Source organism: Urocitellus parryii, chromosome 9 (assembly GCF_045843805.1).
Source record: "Urocitellus parryii isolate mUroPar1 chromosome 9, mUroPar1.hap1, whole genome shotgun sequence".
NCBI lineage: Eukaryota > Metazoa > Chordata > Mammalia > Rodentia > Sciuridae > Urocitellus > Urocitellus parryii.
The window spans coordinates 88,328,440-88,356,403 of NC_135539.1; the positions used below are offsets into that span (position 1 = coordinate 88,328,440).

The 27,964-nt window shown below is 34.8% G+C and overlaps 1 protein-coding gene across 1 annotated transcript; it reads right to left on the minus strand.

Moving 5' to 3' along the window:
- On the minus strand, positions 1 to 26,678 carry Fh (fumarate hydratase). Its single transcript, XM_026390762.2, has 10 exons — positions 26,506 to 26,678; positions 21,715 to 21,849; positions 18,670 to 18,780; positions 16,127 to 16,303; positions 13,539 to 13,721; positions 11,928 to 12,093; positions 6,868 to 7,071; positions 5,288 to 5,415; positions 2,736 to 2,889; positions 1 to 198 (listed from the first exon to the last, which is right to left on the minus strand). The coding sequence occupies exons 1-10, from the start codon at positions 26,629 to 26,631 to the stop codon at positions 56 to 58; spliced, it is 1,527 nt and encodes a 508-aa protein (XP_026246547.1). The 5' UTR covers positions 26,632 to 26,678; the 3' UTR covers positions 1 to 55.
- Between the last annotated feature and the right edge of the window lie 1,286 nt (positions 26,679 to 27,964).

Here is a 27,964-nt window from a genome sequence, read left to right on the forward strand (position 1 = left end):
TCTGATTTTTTAAATTTTATTTTACATGTTTATTTTTATCATAAATTTATTTCAATCACTTTGGACCCAGCATGTCCTTAGGCTTTACCCATTCATCAAACTGCTCTGCTGTGAGATAGCCAAGCTCAATAGCAGTTTCCTTTAAAGTTGAACCTTTTTTGTGTGCAGTCTTAGCAATCTTTGCTGCCTTGTCATACCCTGAAGAAAAAATAGACAACACCAGAGTTAATGAAATTTGGTTTTCTAAAGCAAAAAGTAATACTGTTTACTTGATATTGATGCTAGAAGTCTTCTTTAATGACATATTCCAAAAATTTTAAAAAAGTATTTAAAGTGAATATCTTGATAATTTACTTCTCATATAGAATAAAACCTTTACTTGTTTAAGGTATAAAGACTTGAACATACCTCACTTTAAGTAGCACATGTCCTCCTACATTGAAATTGTCCATTAACTTAGGTATTTCACAGAGAAAACAAAAAAGAATATATAGCACCAAGACATAAAAGTACACCGGGTACATTTTCTCCAACAACATGTTTAACCAGCAACAATTATCTTTCTAAGAAAGCATTAATGGGTTAGATGCTCCAGTCCTGCAGAAAATGTACATAGTACCATAACAACTGGCAACTGGTGACTAGCTCTGAGGGGTGAGAAGTCCCTTCAATGAAGGAGGAACAGCCAGTGCTCTCAGGAGAGGCATGCCTTCCAGCAGCAGTTCTTCTGAGTCTCTACTGCAGTGGCTTCCATTCCCTGGCCTCTCCTCAGACATTACAAGGATACAGGGGGCAGTATAGCAGAAATATATACCGGTACAAAAGATCACAGGTACATTGCTGACTTCAGAATTATTTGCTTTAAAATGAAGTTAGGGATTGGGCATTTGGCCTTGTAGTCTTGACTTAATATAACTTTTTTAAAAATCAGAAAAAATAAATGACCACCACCACCAACAACAACAACAAATCAGAAGGCAAAAGCAAGAATGAAAATGAAAACAAGGTAGGAGGAAAGACCAAAAAAACAAAGACCAGGGGAATATGACCCAAGGTAAGAAGGCTGCTGAGGCAATATGATTAACAACCCAGTAAGGTGTTACATGTCTATATGCAATTAATCATCACCAATAATACAAACTACTAAGATGGTTGATTTTATTACTGAACTGAATTTGTGTATGATCAACATGTTGTAAAGGGCATTTACTGACCAGAGTAGCTTTGAAAAGAATTCTCATGTGAAACTCAAGAGGATGTCTAAGCATGAATGCTCACTACTTTCAGTCCTCAAGTTCCACAAGATAGTATTAACAATTAGTCTGTTACACATCTAGGCCATGGAGAAGCCATGATTTGGAGGGCTGTATGGCTCAGGCTCTGTCAACTAGTAAGGAAATATTTGCCCATTTTATTCTTGTTTTGCCTCTAATAAGTCTTTTTCTCTCAGTTTAAACTAATGTCATTCAGTTTTAGATACTTCTAATTTTAAAAAGTTTTGGCAACATGTTCTGAAGTAAAGATCTGAGGAAATATTTCTCACAAGAACCTTTTATCAATCCCTTTGCATCTTTTCAGTTGAATGTTGATGTACAATTTTAATGGATCAAAATATCATTATAAATACTATATCAAAAAACATCACATTGGGCTCAGGGCTGCCTAAAACAGTCAAATGAGCTCTAATATTGTAAAAATGAAATTTTAGCTTTTTGGGAAGCTGAGATATAAAATATGCCTTGAAAGTTCATAATTATAGAAAAATGCTTTAAAGAAGTATCCATAACATGATAAGACTACATGGTAACTTATTGTTCTAAAACAGAAAATCAAAGACTATATTAACTTCAGCAGAAAGAAGGGGTTTGACTTTTTTGGTATCAGGAATTGAACCCATGGGTGCTTAACCACTGAGCCACATCTCCAGCCCCACCCCCCAAGGTCCTGCTAAGTTGCTTATGACTTCACTAAATTGCTGAGGCTGGCCTCAAACTTGCAATCCTCCTGCCTCAGCCTCCTGAGCTGCTGAGATTACAGGTGTGCACCACCATGCCTGGTGAGGGTTTGGCCTTTTATAAGTCACAACATAAAGCAATGAATGCCTTAAAACCTACAAAATAGCCAATCCAACAGGGATTGCTATGGTCAGTATACCATACAGGTCTGCTTCTATACAAAATGAAACAGCTACAATTCTGGAAAAGACTTGCAATACAAAAGCATGGTTATATACACAATATTTCCTTTTTTTTCCATTCTCTAAAAGCAATGAATATATAACCTTCTTTCTATTACTTGGCAGCTTTGCATATCTGAACTGGTTAAAAACAACAAAATCGAAGTGTTATAGAGCATCTGTGAAGATAAGGAGATTCATTCCATGTGGATAATCAGCCAGTGCCACCTAGTGACATTACCAGCTGAAGGTCTTACAGAGAGCCTCCCCAAGTACCTGCACATTGAGTTTCTGAAGCCATTTAAATACATTTAAAATATTACTTCTGAATATTATATTTAAAATAAAATGAAATATAATTGATCACATTTTGAAAGAACTATGTCACCATAGAAGTTATAAATATATAAAGTATCTTTTAACACAATTTCAAGTATTTTAAGAGATTTTACTCAATGTCCAAAAGGAATTTGCTATCCACAAACATTGATTTGGCATTCTCTAAAAATGTTTCAGCTTTTAATTTTACATTCAAAATGGCATTATTCTTTATTCTTACCAATATGAGGATTAAGAGCAGTCACCAACATTAGAGATTCGTTCATTAGCTTGTTGATCCTGTCTGTGTTGGCCTGGATCCCCACCACGCAGTTTTCTGTGAAGGAAACTGAAGCATCCCCCAGCAGCCTGGCTGAGTGTAATACATTTTTAATCTTTCAGAGAGAGGGGGGGGGGGGAGGGAGGGAAAGAAGTGGAAGAGACATTACTAGGCTTATTTTTTTTTTTTTTGACCAATGACACACATTGTCTCTTAGCTTATTCTCAATGTATAATTTCAATAAGCATATAGCACTCCTAAAAACTGTAAGGCCCTACACCCTAAAAACCAAATTTGAGGGCCAGGCACTGGCAAGCACCTGTAATCCCAGTGACTCAGGAACCTGAGGCAGGAGGATGGAAAGTTCAAGGCCAGCCTCAGCAATTTAGTGAGATCCTGTCTCATAAAAGAAAAAAAAAAAAAAAAAAAAGGACCGGGGATACAGCTCAGTGGTAGGCTGTGGGCATAGAAATTGAAAAATTATTGCCTTATCAGAGGCAATACAAGGATGAGATGGGCAAATAGTTCCTTACTAGTTGACTGAGCATAAAATACAAGATCACCCATGTTGAGTATATAAAACAGGTATGAAGAGTTGGTGATCATAGTAAAAGAGGAATTAACTCCAGCTACAAAAACTGATGAAGTCCTACTTGATACAGAGGATTGGATACCCAGAGACAGACAAAATAATATTCCATGAAGGAGGAAACAGATGCAGAAATTTAAAAATTAAGTATATGCTTAAAGCAACTGGTCAAGTCAGGGTTTCCCAGTTCTTAAAGATCAACAAGGGTTTGTTTTGTTTTGTTTATTGGTTCTTTTTAGTTATGCATGACAGTAGAGTTCATTTTGATACAATTTTACAATCATGGAATATATCTTGTTCTAATCAAAGATCACCAAGGTTTTTATACTTAATAAAACAGACATTCCATTCACCTTAACTTTTCATATAATTTATAATATGAAAGTAATTGATATGTTTTACCATTTGCTTCTTTTTATAGTATTTCCAATATAAACTAAGATATATTCACATCTAATAGCCTTTTGTCTAAACTCAAGGGTACACTTCCAACAGACTCTAATAGAAGGCACTAAACTTTAAAAGTTTAATTTGATACTTGTCACTTTATTACATGGCAAATGTTGACAATCTTGATTTGTTTTCTATTAAAACAAAACAAGAAAAAATTTAAAAGATTACTAAGACAACATTTTCTTCTTTCTTCTCTTCCTGTCCCCTCTTAGGCTTTCTTTCATTGGTTTTACCTTTTCTATGTGCCTTGGATATCTATCAAATGACTTACTGAAATCCAGACACCAAGTGTCTGTATCATTTCCCTTCAACTAACAGGCCCATAACTCAACTCAAAACATGAAATAAGAGGACTTGGTATGACATTTTTTTCTTTTTTAAATTCAACTCATGCTTGATAAATTATAAAAATCCAACAATGATTGCTATGTGTCTATATATGACATATAGCTGCTGTTAATTCTATGGAATCTTACCTGGAAGGAAAAGTTTACAAGTCTGAATTCTATTGCAAGTTTTTTATTTACCATTAGAACATACACTGCAGAAGGGAAAAATCTGTCTTGTTTACTATTTTATTGTAAGCACCCAGTACAGTGCATGATATGGAGTAGAAGCTGATAAATATTTAGCGAAACTACTGACAGAATACACTTAATATTTGTCATTTGCATGCCTATCAAATTAAGATTAGATTTTACACTATATACTAATAGAAAATACGCCTCTAAAATATTTTAGATATAACAATACTTGATACAAATGAAGTTCTAAATAGTGATGCAGCTTCATTATCTGAAGCTAGGAAAAAATGGATGAAAGATGATAATATTTTGTTCTATCTCTGGAAAAAATGAAAAAAGAACAATTTGGATAGATACAATGTTTCCACTAATGTAGAAGAGGTAAAACTAATGAAAAAGAATTTGACTTGGGATAGGAAGAGAACTGGGGAGAAAGAAGATTGTTTCAAGGAGGCACTGTCAACATCAGATGATGCAAGAGAAGAACTGTGGGATATCTGTTGAATTGAAGAGGTCACTAATGATGGGAGAACAACTCAGGTGCAAGTGGAAGGCACTGTGGACTTGTGGGAATCATAGCATAAATGAAAGTGACTGTGGGGTATTCCTTCAAGATTGAATCTGAAGAAAGGAGGAAGCAAAAGCACAACATGAGAAGAAGGCAGGTTTTTAATTTTTTAAACTAAGGAAACTTGAACTTAGGTGAAGAAACCTATACTACTTCAGAATTTTTCTTCCTATTAAAAATGCAAACTGTCAAATCACTTGAGCTAAAAGTCACTTCATTCCTAATATTTAGGGCTAATCTTCTAAGAATTACTTGATTTCCAATTGCTACTATTATCATATAATTATCTAATGTGGAAACTCTAGAAACTTAAGGAAAAACAAAAACAATGACAATTAGCTTTTAGTCAAAATCATTAAAAACTGAATTTAAAGCTTACCATCATTGGCTTGAAAACATTCAATTCAAAATGTCCATTGCTGCCTCCAACAGTAACAGCGACATGATTCCCCATGACTTGAGCTGCAACCATCGTCATTGCTTCACACTGAGTAGGGTTCACCTTGCCTTCAAGGAAACCACCAGTGACAGAATGCACATCAAATGTGCTCATAATTTCATGCATCAGTTTAAAATTATGTTTTATGTCAAATAATCAGGCAAAGGAGGAAGTCTAATTTCATTAAATAAAAGACATACAAAAAAGACCAATTTAATGAAATAAACTGACTAAAGAAAGGGAGATGAGTTGCCACAAAACTGAATCACTCGATGGCTAATGAGAAACTCCATCTAATACATTACAGTTCTCCACTATCGTGGTTTTTATTCATGTTATGGAGCCAAGTACACAATACACAATCAGAAATATGGAGACCCTACCTTCATGGAACTTGGTTAGGAAAAAAGCTGGCAATTTCATAGACATCGGGTAAATAAAGAGAAATATAAGCTGCTATGGGAACACTTATAAAAGAGGAATATCACCAACACTTGGGAGGGTTCCTGTCAAGCTGAAACTCTGCTATCTACCACGAGTCTCTGGAATTCCACCACCCTGGGAATGTCCTTCCAACAAGCTTCTTCTAATCAATGCAAGTTAACACATTGGGAAGATCCCTCCTTTATCTGTGACTCTCCATTTCTCTTTTAGGAAATCATCTTGGATTTGCAATCAAGTAAATCCATATGTCATTTGTCAATATGAAATAATTAAAAACAAGATATTCTCTTGATCTATTACAGGTACAGATTTAAAACAATCAACTGTCAGACCATTCTTTCTCAATATTAAAAATTACTTTGTCAGTTTTAGACTGATGTATATTGGCCTACAGCGGACTTTATGAATCTCAATTCTATCATGTGATAAATACTGCCACCTCAACTTTGTTCTAGTATGATCGGCATGTATTTTCTGCCTTCACCTTCAGTCACTAGTACAGTGCTGAATGGGTAGAATCCTTCACCTTCAAGATACTCCTCCAGACCAGACTCAACTCATTAGTCATTCCTTAAATGTTACTATTCATCCAGCTGTATTCACTCACCAGCACTGTTCACACTTCTCCATTGAAACCAATGATTTTCAGGTAAGTCTACCAAATGACTTACTGAAATCCAGACACCAAGTGCCTGTATCATTTACCTTAAACTGACAGGCCCATAACTCAACACAAAACATGAAATAAGAGGACTTGGTATGACTTTTTTTTTTTTTTTTTAATTCAACTCATGCTGATTATTTAAAACACTCTATTCTAGAATTCTCTTTGCTTTGGCCTGTGAAGGACAGAACTATTACATACCTTCAAATAAGAGAACTGAAATATAGCTAACTTTTTCCTAACTTGTGTGGTGATGTTCTTAGAAATCCTGATCTAAGATAGCCCACACAAACATTTTGAAACAAGTGTGTCTTGTGTCTCCCTATCTAACTATGGGATCACATTCTAAAGTTGAGAATGTCTGGGATTTTATTTAAATTCCAGTTCCAACCTTTACTAGCTATGTGATTACCTGGCATGATACTGCTTCCTGGTTCATTTTCAGGCAAGATCAGTTCTCCCAGACCAGACCGAGGACCAGAACCCAGAAAACGAATATCATTTGCTATCTTCATCAGACTGCATGCAGTAGTGTTCATGGCTCCACTGAGTTCCACCAAAGCATCATGAGCAGCCAGAGCTTCAAATTTATTTGGAGCAGTAACAAAAGGTAAGCCTGAAGAAAAAATAGCCAACCTGGGTGAACAGTAAAATAAATAAGTCTGTCTACTTTCAACAAGTTAAACAAAGTTTCAGTACATAAAAAGCAAAATACAACTGAGGAGATAGCCTTTTTAACAAATGGTGCTGGAAAAACTGGTTCTCCATAGGTAGAAGAATGAGGACTTTTATCTCCCACCCTGAACAATAGTCAACTGAAATGAATCAAAAAACCTAGGAATTAGACCAAACCATAGACACTCCAACATATGGGCACAGGCAATGACTTTCTCAATAGGAATCTTAACACTCAGGAAATAATGCCAAGAGTTAATAAGTACGATGGCATCAAATTAAAAAGCTTCTGTACGGCAAAATAATTAGGAATGTGAATAGAGAACCTACAAATTGGGAGAAAATCTTTGCTACTCTTTGACAAAGAATTAATCATCAAAAAACTTAACACCAGCTGGGCACAGTGGTGCATAACTGTAATTTTAGCAACTCAGGAGGCTACAGCAGGAGGATCACAAGTTCAAGGTCAGTAGATCACAGTTTGAGACCAATTCTCAAAAGAAATACAAATGGCCAACAAATATTTGAAAAACTGTTCAACACCATTAGCAATTAGGGAAATACAAGGAAAACTACCCTGAGATTTCATCTCACTCCAGTCAGAACTGCAGCATCAAGAATACAAACAGCCAGGCACAGTAGTGCACACCTGTAATCCCAGTGGCTTGGGAGGCCAATGCAGGAGATCAAAGGTTTAAAGCTAGCCTCAGCAACTTAGCAAGAATCTATCTCAAAAAATAAAAGAAGGCTGAGATGAGGCTCAGTAGTTAAGCACCCCTGGGTTCAAGCCTTGGTACAAAAAACAAACAAACAAAAGCAAATGCTGAAAGGCTATGGAGAAAAAGGAACACTTCTGCACTGATGATGGGATTGTAGATCACTAAAATTTCTGTGGCAATCAGTATGGAGGTTCCTTAAAAGGCTAGGCATGGAACCAACAGATAAGTGGCCAGCTATACTACTTCTCACTATTAATCCTGAAGTAGTAAAGTCATCATACTACAGTGATACATATGTACCCATTTACAGCAGCATAATTCACAATAGCCAAATTATGGAACCAGCCATCAATAGATCAATAGATAAAGAAAATGAGGCATATGTACACTAAGGAGTTTTATTCAGTCATAAAGAAAAATGAAATTGTCATTTGTAGGAAAATGGATGGAACTTGACAACATTATGTTACTCAAAATAAGCCAAAACTCAGAAGGTCAAGGGCTGCATGTTTTCTCTCTTATGTGGAAGCTACAGAGGAAAAGGAAAAGAAGTGTAGGGGGTCTCATTAAAATTGAAGGGAGACCAGTAAAGTAGGAGAAAGGAACTAGGGAGAGGGAGTAGGAGAAGGAAAGGAAATATTGGGGAATGATATTGGCCAAAAATTATATTGTTATATTATGTGCACATATGAATACATAACAACAAATCCCACCATTATTTACAACTATAATGCACCAACAAAAAAATATGGAAGAAAAAACAATACAACCAAGGGCTAGGGGTACTGCTCAATGATAAAATGTTTTCTCTAGCAAGTATAAGGCCCTGGGTTTGATCCCTAGCATTGCAAATACAAAAACTAAAGATTCCAAAAGAGAATTAAAAATTGTACTTCAGAAAAAATGTTTAAGGTTTAAACTTTATGTAGATTTAAGTAGTCCTAAAAGAATACAAAGAATCTAGCACCAGAACATTTAAAGGATGAAATAACAAGTACAACAAATATACTAGGAAAAAAAACACTGCTGTAAAACTGTACTGTCAACATGTGTATAATGCCTGACTACTCTTGAGTAAAAGTGGAAATTGAATGAAATCCACTCCACTTTACTCCACACTCCGTTCCTAGTATTGTTGAGTTTTTTGGTTTTTTTTTTTGGTACCAGGGATTGAACTCAGGGGCACTCAATCACTAAGCCACATCCCCAGCACTACTTGGTATTTCATTTAGAGACAGATTCTCCACTGAGTTACATAGTGCCTTGTTCTTGCTGAGGTTGGCTTTGAACTCTAGATCCTCCTGCCTTCAGCCTCCTGAGCCACTGGGATTACAGGTGTGTGCCACCACACCTGGCTCTAGTACAGTTTTAAAAAATTTTTGTCCACTTTATTCTGTTCCATTTTTCCCCTCTAGCCAGGGGCCAAAAGATCTCCCTGAGAGAATAAGGAACAAAAATGAGTTAGATGTTCTTAGTCACTCCCATGTCAATTTAAAAAACCTACTTATTCTAAACCTTAAAAATATAGTCTTTTTTTTTTTTTAAACTAAAATGTGATTTAAAAGAAAAAAACAGCTAGTATACTTGAACATGTATTGTATAATTATCTCCACCCTAACCCTCTGGCAACATCTATATATTAATAAGACTTTTCTGTAGAGAACAACTTGGCTGTAATAACAATCATTATTCAGACTACAGTACTCCACTAAAGGAACCAAATAATTTAAAAAGATCTAATAATTTAAAGAAATATCACAACATGACATTTTAAAAAAGAAATTAAGCCTGTCTACAACAAATCATTCAAAAGTTATTTCTGCCAATTTTGAAACTTTCACTTCAAAGCAGCTTCAAAGAGAAAATAACTGAATACCACCAGATAGTAAACAAAGTTAACACTGGTATTTTAACTGCATGCTATATAAACTCCTATATAGAAAACCTTTTAAAAGTAAAGGGATTAGCCAGGTGCAGTGGTGCACACCTGAGACAGGAGGATTGCAAGTTCAAAGCCAGCCTCAGCAATGGTGAGGCGCTAAGCAACTCAGTGAGACCCTGTCTCTAAATAAAAAATAGGGCTGGGGATGCGGCTCACTGGCCAAGTGCCCCTGAATTCAATCCCTGCTACAAAAAAAAGGGGGGGGATTAATAGCTTTTGAAATGAATATACAACATGTTTGATAGAAAAATATTTTTCAAAAACTTTTTGGTGCATTATAAATTATGCTATATTTGTACATAATTTGATCAACCACATTCCCTAGTACCTTCCCCTCCATCCTCCCTTTAATCCACTTGCTCTATTCTACTGATCTCCCATTACTACCATTTTAATTAGTGTATTGTAATTACATATAAAAGTAGGATTGTGGTATAACTGTTCATGGACATGGCATAATTTTATAGATTTCATTTGCCATATCCTCCCATATCCTTCTCTGCTACCCTACTCATCTCCCTTTTATTTAGATTGCCCCTCCCCCTTTAAAAAATTCCTTTCTTTCTACCTTCCACATACAAGAGAAACCAATAAGCCCTTGACTTTCTGAGACTTCTTTCACTTAACATGATGTTATCCAGTTCATCTGTTTACTAGCAAATGCCATAATTTTTCTTTATGGCTGAGCAAAAGTCCATTGTGTATACATGCCACATTTCCTTAATTTGTTTGTTAATGGGAACCTGGGCTGGTTTCATAATTTGACTATTGTGAACTGTGCTGCTATAAACATTGCCATGTGTGTATGATGATAATGTGCTGACTTAGTTGTTTTGGAAAATACCGAAGAATGGGATGCATGGGTCACATAGTGGGTCCATTTCTAGTCTTCTGAGGAATCTCCATATTGCTTTTCAATGTGGTTATACTAATGTGCAGTCCCATCAACAATGTATAAGTGTACCTTTTCCCCCATATCCTTACTAGACATTGTTATTTGTATTATTAATCATTACTATTCTAACTGGAGTGAGATGAAAATTTAGTATAGTTTTGATTTTCATTTCCCTGATTGCTAAGGATGTTAAATATTTTTTTTATTTATTCATTGGTCATTTATATTTCTTCTTTTGAAAAAGATGTCTGTGTTGAGATCATTTGCCCATTTATTCATTGGGTTATTTGGTTTTGGAGTGTTCAGTTTTTTGAATTCTTCTTAAGAGTAGTTGGCAAAGATTTTCTCCCATTCTACAGGGTAGCTTCACACTCTTTTTTCCTTTGCTGTGCAGAAGCTTTTTAATTTGATGCCATCCTATTTATTGATTCTTGGTTTTATTTATTGAGCTTTTCAGGTGTCTAATTAAGGCAGTTAGTGCCTGTGCCAGTATGCTGGAGAGTTGAATCTGTTTTCTTCTAGTAGTTGCAGTGTTTCTGGTCTAATTCCTAGGTCTTTGATTCACTTTGAGTTGATTTTTACATAGAATGAGAGACAAGGATATACTTTTATTCTTCTACGTCAGAATACCTAGTTTTTCTATCACCAGTTGTTAAAAAGGCTCTTTTCTCCAACATGTTTTTGATATTTTTGTTAAGTATCAGATGACTATTATATATACTTGTCTATTCTATTCTACTGTAATTATGTCTGTTCTGATGCTAATATCATGCTGTTTTGTTACCATATCTCTGTAGTATAATTTGAGATAAGTTATCATGATGTCATCTCCCCCAGCATTGCTCTTATTGTCTTTTATTCTTCCACGTGAATTTTGGAATTGTTTTTCTTAGTTTTGTGAAAAATGTCATTGGTATTTTGATGAAGATCACCTTTAATCTGTGAACCACTTTTTGTAATATGGCCATTTTAAAAATATTAATTCTGACTATCCAAGAACATGGGAGGTTTTTCTATCTTTTAATGTCTTGTTCAATTTCTTCAGTGTTCTACAGTTTTCAGTATAGAGGTCTTTCACCTCTTTGGTTAGATTTATTCCCAGGGTTTTCTTGTTTCTGTTTTTTGAGACTATTTTGAAAAATTATTTCTAAGTTTAAATTCAAAAAAATGCAAGGCAAAGATACCTAAAAATTACCTGAACTAGTACAATTAAAAAGTATACTAACTCATGAATCACTAACCTGTGAGTGCAGCTACTTTTGCAGCAACTTTTTCCGCAAAGCCGATTCTAGTATTTAAACCAGTACCAACAGCAGTGCCTCCAGCTGCAAGCTCATAAATTCTTGGCATGGCAGCTTTTATTCTGGCTATTGCATATTGTACTTGTTGAACATAACCACTAAATTCCTTAAAAGAGAAGAAAATTAAGGTGAGAATTTCCTAATGGCTTACAAGTTATTCTAATTATATTAAGTAGAAATTTAAAAAAATCAGACTACTAAATTATAAGGTACTCGAGTGGTATTTACACTATGTCAATTCATATGATGAGCAAAATACAGGGATAGATGAGGATTTATAAACCTATTAGAAAGGACAACATAGGAAATAAACTTTAAAAAAGAACAACTTTACAATATTAAATTATTGGGGTTTTTTTGTTGTTGTTGTGTCCCAGAAAACTTTGAGAAAAAACACTAAATATTCTCCCAAGGAAAAATACAAACTTCTTCCTTCAATTTCAGTTTAAAAGCCTGAGAAGAAACATAAAGACATTTTACAGGGACCTGAGAAGCTAAGTGTCTAAGTGAATAACATAAAAAGGAAAGAGTAGAGTTGAAACTACAGTGTCACTACAAAATTTAATTCTACTATCAATGTCACATTGGTTCCCAAAATATCATACACTTTAAACAACCATAAAATTTATCATGTTTGAATATAGCAAGGGCCCTATTAACAATTATGCAAGGACAAAAGACATAAGCTGGGCAAGCCAAGGTATATAAGTACACTAAGTCTTTTCTTTCCTGCCTGAAAACATTAAAAAACCATAAACATTTTTGATTAGTACTAGGATTTCATACTGTTCTAAAGAAAACATTTTAAAAGATATAATTCTTTTCAGGGAAACCAGATCATGTGACATAATATCATATGTGCACATGCATCTACACATGTACAGAGGCTGGATTCACTTATGGAGTATATTTTGATTAGGGAAAAAGGCAAAAACTCAAAAGACAATTTTAATAAAAGCAACTATAAATGCTTTTGATAAAGTCAAACAAAAACAGAATTTTCTATCAGGATAGGTAGACTGATGATTTTATATAGATGATTGAGTCAGGGTCCTAATGAACATGGTTTTCAACACGTGATGCATTTAAAAAAAAAAAAAAAAAAAAAAAAAGGAAAAAGAAAATAGAAGCCAGAGAGAAAAGTAGTTTCAAACACATATATGGTTCCTCCTTAGAAATTACACATGGTACTAAGAGTCAATGATGCAAAGAGAAATGAGACATGGCTTTAAAACGCAACTTTTCTTTATTGTACAGCTCAGAAAACTGAGCCATAGAAGGCTAACCACTTTTCCTAACGTCACATATCTCACACAGAACAAAAACCTGAACCTGAGCAGTCTAACTTGAGGGTGGCTCACTGCTAATACACTTTGCTCCTTTCCTAAGGGAAAGCTATTAAAAATTACTGATCGGTTAACACAGAACAATCTCTGTCACTGAATTTAAATGTTATAAATTTGGCCTTTTAAACCAATAAGACTTTGAAGGTGATACAATGGCCATTTTTATCAATTCCTAAATTGAATAAAATGATTCAAACTCCTATACCTGCCCAAGAGTAAGTGGAACAGCATCTTGAGTGTGAGTACGTCCAATTTTGATGATCTGTGCAAACTCTTTGGATTTTGCATTGAGAGCATCATGCAGTTTCTGTAGTCCTGGTAACAGTACTTCATGGACCTCTACTGCAGCAGCAATGTGCATTGCTGTGGGAAAAGTATCATTGGAACTCTGTTGGAAATTTTTCAAAAGGAACATAAAATGTTAAATCATGAGCAACAGAAAACAAATGAGTATCTCAATCTCAAAAAAGAAAAAAAAAGAAACCTCCCTAAATGACAATTTCGGAACTGGCTATATGTAATAATTACATTTAATGTGGGAAGTTAGATCACTTAAGTCAAATAAGAAGCATCCTAGTTCTCAGAACTGTTTTATATACAAGTATATTGGGTGTATTACATATTATAACCAAGTACACTTAATGTGTTACGTATTTGCCCACTAGTAAATGACAGCAAAACAAAGTAAACAACTGTATTTGATGATAGTTAATATCTCCTTTCAATTAAATAGTACATCCAATTTTTCACATGTATTTATTAAACTTCAGGAAAGTTCTATGGGGTAAGTCACTACTTTAACAATAGGAAAGTCAAGTTCTCAAAGAAATCACAATGGCTTGCCAAAATACTCAGGAACTGGTAAAATAGACCTAACCAAATAGTATCTACTCAGTACTCTTTCCTCAACTATTGATCCTCTACTTTAAAACTATGTTTTTTAAAATTATGGAAAATAGTAAAACACAATGGTAGGATAACCATTACAATGAATACTCATGGACCTAAACTCAGCAATTATCAATATACTCAACATACTGTATGTAGTCAATCTTGTATCATCTGTAACTCTACTCTATCCTCTCATCTTACTACACACACTGTATTATTCTGAAACAGATTACAGACTGCAGAATGTAAAATAAATTCACATTTAAAGGTGAGTATTGAATCTGAAAAATCCTTATCCAATAAACTCATGTAAAAAGCTTTCATTTTAATATTTTACAATATATTATACTATACCCAACACTCAGATCCTGGCTTCTAAGTATCATTTTTCAAGAAGGTTGTCCAATAGTTCCTTGGAAATGTCAGTTTCTAGGGTTAGGGCAAGGGAAATCTAAGACAATAAGCCAGGAATATCTTACAGGGCCAGAAAGTAAGAAAAAAAATAGTGACATGATTTAGAAGACGTAAGAGTCAACTCAATAGGTTCCTAAACAGATAATTTAAGCAATAATATAAATATCAAAAGTACTGGATTATAAACAATCCATGAATCCAAACTGAAAAACATAATTGAATAAGTAAATAAAATGGGGAAGGATAAATTTTTCTTACCAAAAAAACAAACTTGAATTAATAAATGTAGAAAGAAGGAAAATTGAAAATCACTTTTAAAATATCATGAGTAGTAAGTGCTGTAGGCAAGATTCATTGACGAAAGCTAAAATAAACAGGAAAAGTTTCAGGAGAAAGAAAGTATTTGCATAGTCTTGAAGTATCTCTATTAATGTGGTGATTATAACACATATACAAAATTTCTTCAATATTCCATCCTCTAGGAACTAAGCTCAAGTGTAGTGCCTGGAATGAAGGCAGGACTTAATACCTCATTTTTAACAAGTAACGTATGGAAGAAGAAAAACAGTAATTTAGTGGTGGAGATTCTATTAAGAATCACCATAACCAAATAACTAAGATTAACATCAACAGTATTAATTCATGTTGCTATCTTGCACCCCAGACATGATGCAATAAAGAAGGGTCCTTACCTTGTATGACAGTCTTGCCCAAAGTTCATAACCTCAGTCTAATCATGAGAAAACACCAGATACACCAAAACTAAAGGACATTCTACAAAATACCTGACTACTATTTTCAAAAGTATAAAAGGGACCACTATGGTATAAATGTCAATGTTCCCCCAAAATTCCCCTGTTGAAATGCTAAATTCCAAAGTGATGATATTATCTGAGGACTTTCTAGGTATTTTGTTATAGCAGGCTTAAGGGATCGAGGCAAAAGAATAAGAAACAAGCACAGATAAGAAAAATTGAAGGGATATGCAACTAAATGTAACATGTAGTCTGGAATGGATCCTGGAAGACAAAAAAAAGGACCTTGGTGGAAAAATGGGAAACCCTAAAAATAATCTCTTAAAAAAGTCTGTTGTTTGAGAGTATTATATTTATATTAATTTCTTAGTTTTGATTAATGCATTGTGGTTATATAATATGTTTTAATATTAAAATTAGCAGGTGAAGGGAGTAAAGAAGTTCTTTAAACTATCTTTGCATTTCTTTTAATAGAAGTCTGAAATTATTTCAAAATAAAGAATTTAAAACTAGATGCGTCAATAAAAATATACAAATACAGTACAGAAGTGTTAAAAGCAATTTTTATAGTTTGTGACAAAGAACAGACCCCTAAAAGAAATTCAGGAAACTTTAGAAGTCTTTTCCACTAAGGAATAAAGCAAATACATTCACCTTATCAAAGACCTTACAAAAATAATCTCAGGCATACTTTTCAATTTGCAATGAAAAAAAGAAAAGAAAACATACTGACCTGACTTTTATTAACGTGGTCATTGGGATGCACAGGGTTCTTGCTGCCAAGTTCACCTCCTAACATTTCAATTGCTCTATTGCTAATGACTTCATTTACATTCATATTTGTCTGGGTTCCTGATCCAGTCTGCCATACCACAAGAGGAAAATGATCATTTAATTTACCTTCAGCTACCTGCAGGGAAAAAAAAAAAAAATGTTAAAAATTAGCATTTTTAAAATAAGAAATAAAATTCAGGGATTTTAACTAATTATGATTAAATCAGATCCATTTACAAAGAAACTATTTTAAAGATGTTTACTTATTTCCATCTGTTAAATGCCTTGTTAAGGGTTCCACAGCATTTGAATGCAGTTGTCCCACAATTCTAAGCTCCTGTAATGTCACTTTTCCAACCACAGATACTTTAAAAATGAAATGTTATATATTCTGAATAGTATGACAACTCACTGACTTCAACTGAAAACTGAAGCAAAGTCATTTTTCTTATTTTTCTCTAACTGCCTCCTCTAATAGAAGGCCACCTGTTAAGGCAGACAAATAGATTTTAGATACATTTATTGTTAAGAAGGAATATCCAACAGATGTTACCACCAGAGTCGGCAGGATAATGAATTAGGGACTTGAAAATGTGAGTTCACTAATAGCTACTTCATTGCACAGATGTCCAATGATTAGCAACTGCCAAATGTAGAAACAAGCACTGCCCAGATTTGCCCCTATTTTTGTCATATTTTTATACTCTCAGCTTATGTGTTAGTCTTTGAATTATAAGCTTCCTAAAAGAGTGGGTTCTGAAATGATTTTAGCTTAAAAAGTCAGAATGCACTTGACAAATCTACACTGAACAACTGGTTCATTTTTAAATAAAACTGTTTCTATCTAGTTATATAAAAATAGGTGATTAGTGCAGATAATTCTGAGAACTGAGGAAAGAATAATAGTCATTTTAGTTCTATCCTACAGAAATAATGGCTATTAGCTTGTTGGCATCTGCTTCCAATGTCTACCTCCCACAATGGGTACATGTGCATATAGTTGGCCCTCAGTATTTGTGGGATTGTGCTATGTGGATTCAACCAACCACAGAACAAAAATATTTGGAAAAAAAAAAGAAAGAAAATTATGTTTGTACCAAACATTTATAGACTTTTTTGTATGTCATTCTCTAAACAATACAGTATAAAAATAGCATTTACACATTCTCTAAACAATACAGTATAAAAATAGCATTTACATAGTATTTATGTATAGCAGAGATGATTTAAAGTGTATGGGAGGATGTGGCTAGGTTATATATCTGACTTCACCATATGTGGATTTTATTATGTGGGGGAAGGTCCTATCTGTAGGTATATGAAAATACATTTTCTGTTCATTTCTTTTTCTAAACAAAATTAGGATTATAAAAATAATTTCGCAAAATTTCCTATTTCTCAAAAGATTTGTTCTATGCCAATCTTAAAAGAATTAATTTTCTATGATTCATAATATAACAATATAAATGCAATTTACATAAGCAGCTGTTATGGTTAGACACATCCAATTTATTTTTATTATTACAAAGCACTATAATGAAAAACACTGTTACCTTCCAATTATTTCCTTAAGACAATGTTATTAGTAGAATAGTGAAATTATATTCTTGATATGCATTATCAAGTAATCAATTAGTTTTAAAAGGAATCATTTATTCATGAGATAAGAAATCAAATAGAAAGCTTACTGTCTTTTCAAAACATTTTCTTTCCTTTTTTTTTTTGCAGTCAGTGAGGATTTAACCCAGGGGTACTCTACCACTGAGCTACATCCCCAGGTCCTTTTTAACTTTTTATTTTGAGTCTCACTAGTTGCCCAGGCTGGCCTTGGGAACTTTCATTCTGCTGCCACAGACTTCCAAATAGCTGGGATTACAGGCACCCAAAATAATATAACAACTAAAGTCAAGAAGCTTAAAGGACATAAAATAATCCAGAAATTCTGCCACAATATAGTATTTTAAGCACCATATTAATATCCTCACCAAACAACAATGCAGCCATCTTATCTGGAAATTCATTAACTCAAGAATTCAGTGCCTTAATTTGCTGCTAAGTAGATGGAACTAAGTGAAATAGGCCAATTCCAAAAACCCAAAGGCCGAATGATCTCTCTGATATGTGGATGCTAATACACAATAAAGGAGGAGGGAGGAGGGAAGAATAGAAGTTCTTTGGAGTAGACAAAGGGGAATGAAAAGAAGGGAGAGGGGATGGGAATAGGAGAGAAAGTAGAATGAATTTTGCTATGTTCATATATGAACATGACCAGTGAACCTCCACATCATGTATAACCACAAGAATGGGATCCTAATTAGAATAATTTCTACTCCATGTGTATATGTCAAAATATACTTCCACTGTCATGTGTGTCAAAAAAGAATAAAAAAGGGGAAAAAATTTTAAAAGGATTCAGTGCCCTTTCCTATTAGCAGGATTTATCAATACCAATGGAAGACACAAGTCCCATGCCATTAAGCCAATATAGTTATCATCTCCTACCTCATCTGCTGCTTTCATTATTGCATTAGCAATCTTTGGATCAAGACCGTAATCCTGATTTACTTCAGCAGCGGCTCGCTTCAAGATGCCAAAAGCTTTAATAACTGGGATCTAAAATATTAATCAGAAAAATACTTCAAATTTGCAATTTTAGTTAAGCATGAACATTATTTTATGTAGTTGCAAAACTGTACCTAAAACAGTAACTTAATTAACACAATGATCCTCAAATGTTTAGAGCACAAAGATTACAGATAAATACATAATGAACCAAAAGAACTAAACAAAAGCAAATATATTGAGTCTTCACATATGTGTATGTCTCATATACCCATATACATGCACACTCATATTCACATATAAACTATTCATTTTAGTTTTTTATATGTATACACTACAATTCTTATTTACTTCATAGACTATGCATTCAAAACAAATAGTATTCACTCATTTCCCAGCAAGAGCCATTATTTTTTCTTGCAAAATATGAAATATGATGCCGCAGTATTATCACTAATGAGATAACCAGTTGCTGAATGGCTATCATCTTACCCCAAAACCAATAAACAACATAGTCTAGTTAGTGAAGATGTGACAGCCAGTAAGTCACTAGAAATTTCTCTCATATTTTTGTTTTTAAACCCAGGATTCTCTAGACTTTAAAACACATACAGATATATAAATCAGATATATAAATATCTCTATATATCAGATATATAAATTTGTATCTTCATACTTTCATTTTTTAGTATGCAAATCTTTTCATTCCTTTCTTTTACTCTATTTTGCACTGGGGATTGAACCCAGGGGTGCTTAACCACTGGGCCACATCCCTAGCCCTCTTTTGCATTTTATTTAAAGACAGGGTCTCACCGAGTTGCTAAGTGCCTGGATAAATTACTGAGGCTGGCTTTGAACTCTTGATCCTCCTGCCTCAACCTCATTAGTCACTGGGATTACAGGGGTATACCACTGCATCTGGCCAAATCTTTTCATTTTCTAATACAAATTACTTCAAACTTGAAAAGGAATAAATTGAATAAATTTAGATGGGATTTCAATTAAAAAACCTGATTTCTGTCAAGGAATTGACCTATGAATTCTTACCAAAATTAGTAACATAGACTGTGGCACAGATCCCAAGTCAAGTTTGAAAGAACAGAAGGGAGAAAAGGAAGTGAGGAAGAGAACAATGAATTTATAAAACTATAGTTTTATGAATCTATAGTCCTTGATAGAGAATCAGTGTGGAAAAAAAAAAGAAAAGTAAAGAATAAGATATATTAAACATATACACCTAAACCACAGTGATTATAAGCTGAGAAGCAAACAGAAAAAAAAAAGATTTTATTTTGAATTATAAATAACTAAAATTAAAACATGTTTTACTCAAACAAAATGGAGACAAATGGCTAACAAGTGATTAGAAACTTAAAACATTTAAACATGAAATCAAATGGAAATTTAATTTTTTACAAGAACAAACAACGTGTCAAATCACCACCTAATTATAACCAAATGCCAAATAACACTGACTATGTGAATGGACAGATTGACCCTAGTGTTAATGGATTCATAAAAATAAGAAAAGGTTATAGTAGTGAAAGTTTTACTAAATACAATAAGATAAAATAGCATAGTACATCAAGGGGGAGAAAAGAAGAATCATGATAATCTACTCACATTAGAAATTCATAATCTCATTACCTCTGGGCCTTTCTGCTAAGATCAAGTATAAAATCAATAATCTTTTTTGGGTTTGTTTACCTTTTGGACCTCAGGTATAAAGGGATGGGTTTAATCATACTATTAAGTTCAGGATACACAGAGTCTAACATTTAATAAAGTTCAGGAAATTAATATAGATGAGGTCATATGTGACTAAATTGATTCCCCAGGCAACAATCTCACAGACATATAATTTGAATGTCTGCCCTGTCTTCTAGAGTAAAAGCAGCAACCATGTACCCTTAAAACCACACAACTTTCTGATTAAAGCAGGATAATAAAAAAATCCCAGGTGTTGAATTATACAGGAATATTTCAAGGTTAGTTTCTACCTTTGCTACTCAAACATGGAGTCTGACCCTATTTACTTCATCACGAAACAGGCTATCCATGGCAATGATAAAAAGATTTCTTCAAAGATTTAGTCCCCTGTCACAAAATTCTATAAACCAAGTCAAGATTTGGTCTTGAGGCTTAGTCATGAGTTAAAATATGGAAGTTAAAATTATTCAGGATAAAAAATAGATTCAGAAGATAACTGGTAAACAATAGCTCACCGGATGAAGCCTGCTACTTCTAGGCTTACTAGCCTATCCTGCAATCCTGCATTGACTATTTTTCATACTCCGGTTGGACTCCATTAGGATATGTAATGTATTTCATCAACTCTTTTCACACGTTAAAATCTCTGAAATCAAGATGCATCTCATAATCAATGACATATCACGACTTTCGATTTTTCTTTTTTAGTGGTATAGCTGGTCCATCTTCTATTTGATGACATCTCACATTTAATGAAATGTATTAGGAAGTTTTTTAATCATTTAATCATTTGTGTGGCATTGAACAAGTTCGTATTATCTATTAGCTAGAAATTGATGAGTAGTAATGTTTTAGGGTAAGTGTGTAATGGACACTTTTCTGAGAACAAAAATCAAGACAGAAAGTATAAAATTAAAGAAAAACCCTAGTTTTACATCAGTAAAATGAAAAAAGAAATTGAATATTCAAATAAAAATTGTTTGCAAACTGTAAAATTCTAGCAAAAATCTATAAACATCCAGTAAGAATAAAAAGATAATCATTTAGTTCTATCAAGAATTTAAAATATTCAAAGTCATGGCTAAAAAATAATAGCATATTAAAACTTCAAAAAGTTACCTGTCATTTTAATGAAAGAAAACAAGTTTTTATTCATGAAGCCAGTTTTCTTAATAAACCTAAATTTAACTATTTATTTTTGAGGTAGAGTGATCCATTTGAATACAGCCCCTAGTTCATCTAAAATAAGCCAACATTTCCACAAAAGCCACTTACTGGCATGCGTTCTGTCACACCTCCAATCTTAAAGTTCATTGTAGATCTCACAGTCTGGGCGCCATAATATTTATCATTTGGGACTTTCAGTTCACCAAAGGTATCATATTCGATTCGGAAGGAATTTTGGCTTGCCTAAAGACAAGAAGATGCTGTTACAACCTGAAAAGAAACCCAGTATCAAAAGCAATAGCATCTTATGAGCTATAAGGAAAAAGAATAGAAGTATCACATAATTTTGACCATAAATTTTGTTTTTATTCTCATTCCGCTCCCTGCTTTCAGATCTTTCCTTGAGAAATTGATAAAGTATTAATGCAGATGTTAAGGACAGACTACAGAATTCAAATACTATGCAGATGACAAATACAAGAAAAATCTTTGAACTACAACAGTAATCTTTTCCACTTAGCAGTGTGCTGTGGAAGTACTGTGTACTGGTCAAGATTTGGCTAATTCGAACCTAATCTAATTTAATGTTCATTTCACTGGAACTTTTGCAGAATAACAGTTTGAAATTTGTAAACATATTTTTAAAAAGCTCAGATATGGTCTACAAACACTATGTATGAACATAGTATAACAAATAGTTCAGACCTTGCAATCAGATAGCTCACCACTTAGTAGCTGTGTCACCTTCTCCAAATCAGCTTTTCTCATTTATAAACCATAATAAATGTACACACAAGGGAAGATGAGCTATGTCAGTTCAATTACGTGGACATCATTATACACCAACTTGTCTCCCACCCTGTAAACCATATGCACAAATAAAAATATTTTACACTGCAGTCTTTGTTTTGGATACTATAGGCAGAAATCTTTGTATGTTAAAAGATACTTTGAAACAATACCATTAGCAATGACAACAGCACCAACCAAGAAAACTGAGGTCCTTCTTTCTCTTCATTATCTTGTTAAAAAAGAGCACCAAAAGGCTGGCTCTAGAGAAGGTAAACTGGTTTTCATCATTGGTTTGTGAAATCTAGTTTGACTTCTTAAATTTATATCATCACTTTTTTTTGTGTTCAAAATTATATTTTCATCATAAAACAGACATTGTCCCCTAAAAACAGGTTATTATGATAAAATTCAGAACCATTCAAAGTTACTCAGAAAGATTTAGGTGAATGAGTTTCAGTTCTGTTCTTCAGTTTAAACCTTTGTGTAATTACAAATCAAGAAATAATAGTCTCAATCATATCTTACGATTTTGACACCAATCAATCATTAAGAAAGTACAGAAGTCATTTGTGGCTGAAATCCCAATCTCAGCAAACACTTCAAAAAATACACTTCTTTATAATAATTTTAAAATCCCAAATATGCAAAAAGAACAAACACTGGGTCCAGGGAAGTGGCTCAGTGGTAGAATGCTTGCCCAACAATGCACAAAGCCCAGCACCACAAAGTTTGCAGTAGCTTAGTTAGCTAGTAACAAATTATCCTGAAAACCAAAGAGTACTCTTTATTTAACCCAAGGGAATATATAGGTTGTAAAAACAGAACAAAAACAGAAGCAGTGCTGCAAAACATTATTGAGGCTATGTATAACAAACCTAAAAAGAGGGTTGAATCCAATGCATAATAGAAAGATAGAGTGTGTCTTACAAAAATGATGCCTGTATGGATATGTTTCCTGGGGTATGACTACTCTTTAACTGTATTTCAAAGATCTGAATATGTTATTTTGAAAGGTAGAAGAACCTCCTGAAGGGAACAGCAGGATGTATGTGATACTCCACTTAAGAAACCACTGGTTCACACTAAGAAAATTAGAAAGATGAGATCATTTATATTCTATCAGAAAGTTTCACTAAGTACCAGGCAGGAATTAGCAAAAACCGTCAGAGGAGGTGATACCTATGGGGGTAATACCAAGAATCTGTTAGATAAGCACACACATAAATAGAGGAACACTGAACTTGGTTTAGGTAATTACAAAGTTTCTTCAAACATTTTTTTAATGAAGAAAATACCTTTATATCATGATTCAGTATATAAACATATGCACACAAACCTGAAATAAAAATTCCATGAAACAATTTATACCACGTACTCTTATACTATCTTTTGTTACTTTATTAAAAAAATAAATAAAATCAATGTTGGGCTGGGGATGTGGCTCAAGTGTTAGCGCGCTCGCCTGGCATGCGTGCGGCCCGGGTTCGGTCCTCAGCACCACATACAAACAAAGATGTTGTATCTGCCGAAAACTAAAAAAAAAATAAATATTAAAAAATTTTTTCTCTAAAAAAAAAAAAACCCAATGCTGGTTATTCACTCCCTATATTGATTTCACAAATTCCCAAGTTGACCTCAGGTTTGAAAAACACTTGTATGTTTTCAAAATCCTCTCATATTGTCACATGTATAACCTGTTCCCAGTGGCCTGGGACTTATGAGAAAATTATCAACAATGAATGTCATCTCTAAAAATGTTTTTAGTTCACACAATATGAGCATTTTGGTCTTTTTGGAAACTGTCTTCATATGCCACAATTTAGAGAGCAGAATTTCAAGGAAAAGGCAGCTGCTTTAAGAATTAATGCCATGATTTTAAGAATTAAACCAGTAAGGACAGGGCAAGCATAAAGGTGGGAATTTCCATTTGTTTCAGGGATATCCCTGTTTATTTATATAAAACCACTTCCCTCCTGGGGAATGAGTGAGTGATGTGTCCAGCATTCACCACAATAAGATTGCTCTGCAGCCTAGAAATACCAAGTATTTGTTAACAACCACTAACCCCAGTGACCTCAGGTTCTCCTCTCCAAATCTGCATGATAGGCTAAACTGAAAGGTCAGCCAAAAAATACAGACCCCTAGGGCCTGTAAGATGTCTCTGCGCAAATTCATGGATAAAATTTAACTAAACCATGGTTACTTCATGAAGACAATGTAAAATGATTTTCAAGCTAGGTTTGGTGGCACTCGCCTATAATCCCAGTGCCTTGGGAGACTGAGGCAGGAGGATCACAAGTTCAAAGCCAGCCTCAGCAACTAAGCAAGACTCTGTCTCAAAATAAATATTAAAAAGGGCTGAAGCTATGACTCAGTAGCTGGTTAAACACCTCTAGGCTCAATTCCCAGTACAAAAAAAAAAAAGAGGTGCGATTTATTTCTCATGCAAAAGGACTTAGTAGATAAAAACTAACTTTGTTGTGTTGTTTTCAGATTCTTTGTGAAAGTCTGTCTGGTCTTAAAACATAGAGGACCAAGTCTCAAAATAGGTAAATATACAGTAAGTGGTTTATTGATATTACATGGTAATACAAAATATTTATCTTTCAGACTTTATGGCCATCCTGAAAAATCATCAATGAAATGACCTTCAAAAAAATGGAGAACTTCCCCATCCACAAAGTAAGATCACAGCTGGTCTCCCTATTAAATATTCTCTCAAGACTTTTTTTTCTCCTTTGTAGTATTAGAACTCTGGGGGGAAAACAAATCTATCCCCATTACCACCCTAAAAGCAAGGTAGTGCTATTTTTGACACCTACTCTAAAAGGATATTCATAAGGTCTTCCTTTACATAATTAAATAGTTAAGAAATGAATTTTTAAAAATTTAAAGATTCTAAATTGCACCAAAATTACTACAGCAGGTAGTTCCCAGAATATAAAAGCATCCTAGACTTTGTAGTTTTGGGTATAGTGATTCCATTGAAGCATCTTCCAGTTTATTGTCCAGGAAATATCTTGGCCCTAGATGAAGCATATTTATTTATTTGTTTGTTTGTTTATTTATTTATTTTCCCATGTACCATCTTGCTGAATAGCTGTAATTACCTCAATTTTGTATATCTGTGGAAACAAGTGTAAAGACAATTTGCCCCAAGTCTTAACTTTTTGAGTAGTAGAGGATTTGTAATCACATCGGGGATTGCAAAGCACATGCTATCCTTTGGTGTAGTAAAGAACTGTACTCTTCCTAAAGCATTATTAATTTCCGGAACCTCCTAAATTATAATTAAATTCTGGAACTTTTCCTAGCCAAAACAAAACAAAAAAACCCAAACACGCACACACTCACGAATTTAATGTTTTTTAAAGGCTGAATTACCTAAGGTGACATTCTAACGATCAAAGAGCTCGTTAAAGTAAGCATGTCATACTTTGAACTTGGAACTTTTAAATTCCTTAGCTGCCTTTCTAAGTCAAAAGTACTGATTCAGCTATAGTGAGGTCCTATCCCATCTCCTCAAACAAGGTGTTCACGGATTTCTGGGTTTTACAAACATTGTGGTTTTGGGAAACCTTATTCAGCCTACAAATTTAACAATGGCAAGAGGAATACAATTTTAAGTTCCTAAGAAACTTCTACTCCTTTGGAGGGCCTGAGAGCAGTCCAAAGCACCGTTGCGGACCCAGAGGCCAAAGGATGAGCACAGAGCCAGTGTCAGCTGGCCCTCTCCCCGCATCCTCCTCCTAGCCCAGCATGGCCCACTAGGTAGCGCCGGGTCGGGACCCAGGCAAAAATAGAGGAAACGCAGCAAAGGCGGCTGAGGCGTGGTACCCCCAAACGAGCCTGGGCTCGCCCGTTGGAGTTGAGGGTAAAGGCCACGCTGGCCCGGCAGGACTTCACCGCCAGGTCCCCGGGCACTCGGGGTGAAGGTTCCTTCCCCGCGCTGAAAAAGCGTCAGAGTAGGAGGCGGCCACGCTGGCGCGGGCGCAGAACCGGGCTTCCCGAGGCAACCCTCCCGCCAGCCCGCGGGCGTCCAGGCCGCCTACAGCGATGACTGAAGGTCACCGCTGCAAGGCCGACCCACGGGCCGCCGGCGCTCACCATTCGAGCGGCGTTCAGGGGCCGGAGTGGGAGGACGGCGACGCCACCCAAGCCAGGAGCTAAGGCAGCAGCTGGGTCCCGCAGGAAGCGACTAGACCGCGCGAGGAGCCGCAGCGTTCGATACATGGTTGCCGCCAGAGCGTGGGCGGAATTTCTGTGCGTCTGTGGCCACGCCTCCGCGCCCGCTGTCAGAGCCCAGTCTGCCCTCAGTCTTATCCAATCAACAGCCTGAAGCCGAGTTGGTGGGGCGGGACTAATCGTGAATGGCCAGGACAGAGTGAGGAGGCGGGTTAACTTCCTTAGGGTTGTAGTGCAGATTTTTTAGCCTTTGGGTTTATGGGAGCCTAGTGAGGGAGGAATTATGGGAAATGTGGTTCAGATGATTCTTTCAGCCAATTTAGTGGCTACGTGTGGCTAATAGAAGGCGAGAGTTTTAGCTGATGAATCAGTTAATGTTTGGTTGATGAAATATCCTGGAAATAAATATTTATTATTTTATTTATCGTCTGTTCATTCATGACATGCTCTTCCTTTTGAAATTCATTTTCTATCCTTCCAGAACGTATCTTCCTAACAGAAACTTTGGGAAAGTGCAGCACAATGTAGAGAATGAAATAACAATTATTCATAATCTCACCATTGAAGGTACTCAGTTTTTTAAAACTTTTCATTTTGGAGTCTCTACAGTTTCCCTTCTCTTAACATGCAACTCTCAGAACTCTTTTTAAAGGTAGGGTGGAAAATATCCACAATCACAGATTGGTCTTGGATTTATTTGTTTTGTATTTAGGTTCTCTATTTTTTGACTAATGTATACATCTGCAAATTAAGAAAGACATTGTTTTAGTTCCCAGGCGCGGTGGACTACTCCTGTAATCTCAGCGGCTCCATAGCTAAGACAAGAGGATCATGAGTTCAAAGTCAGCCTCATTAGAAAGCGAAGTGCTAAGCAACTCAGTGAGACCCTGTCTCTAAATAAAATATAAAATAGGACTGGGGATGTGACTCAGTGGTCTAGTGCCCCTGAGTTTAAACCCTGGTACAAAAAAATAATAATGATAACACATATTGTTTTAACATAATAGATTGTGTCAAGAACTGAAATAAAATTACATGTAAACCATAATTTTATCTTTTCTCCTATTGCTTGGAACCAGATGATGGTTAAAAAATAAAAAGAACCGTGCTGGGGATGTGGCTCAAGCGGTAGAGCGCTCGCCTGGCATACGCCGGGGGTGCTGGGTTCCATCCTCAGTACCACATAAAATAAAATAAAGATGTTGTGTCCACTGAAAACTGAAAAATAAGTATTAAAAAATTCTCTCTTTAAAACAAGAAAATTAAAATATAAATAAGAGGCTGTAATAGTTGAGCTACGATCAAAACACTCCCTAGAACCCATATAAATTCTTTATCTTTTTATCTCTTCTCTTTGTCAACTAATGATTTGAGAAATTAC

Bases quoted from the DNA above. Each gene is read 5' to 3' on its own strand.
- Fh (XM_026390762.2), bottom strand. From the start codon at position 26,631: ATGTATCGAACGCTGCGGCTCCTCGCGCGGTCTAGTCGCTTCCTGCGG. The intron at 5,416-6,867 runs GTAATCACATAG...GTTTCCTTGAAG, and splicing joins AGGAAGCAGTATCATGCCAG to GCAAGGTGAACCCTACTCAG. The intron at 2,890-5,287 runs GTAAGCTTTAAA...TCTCTCTGAAAG, and splicing joins ATGTTTTCAAGCCAATGATG to ATTAAAAATGTATTACACTC.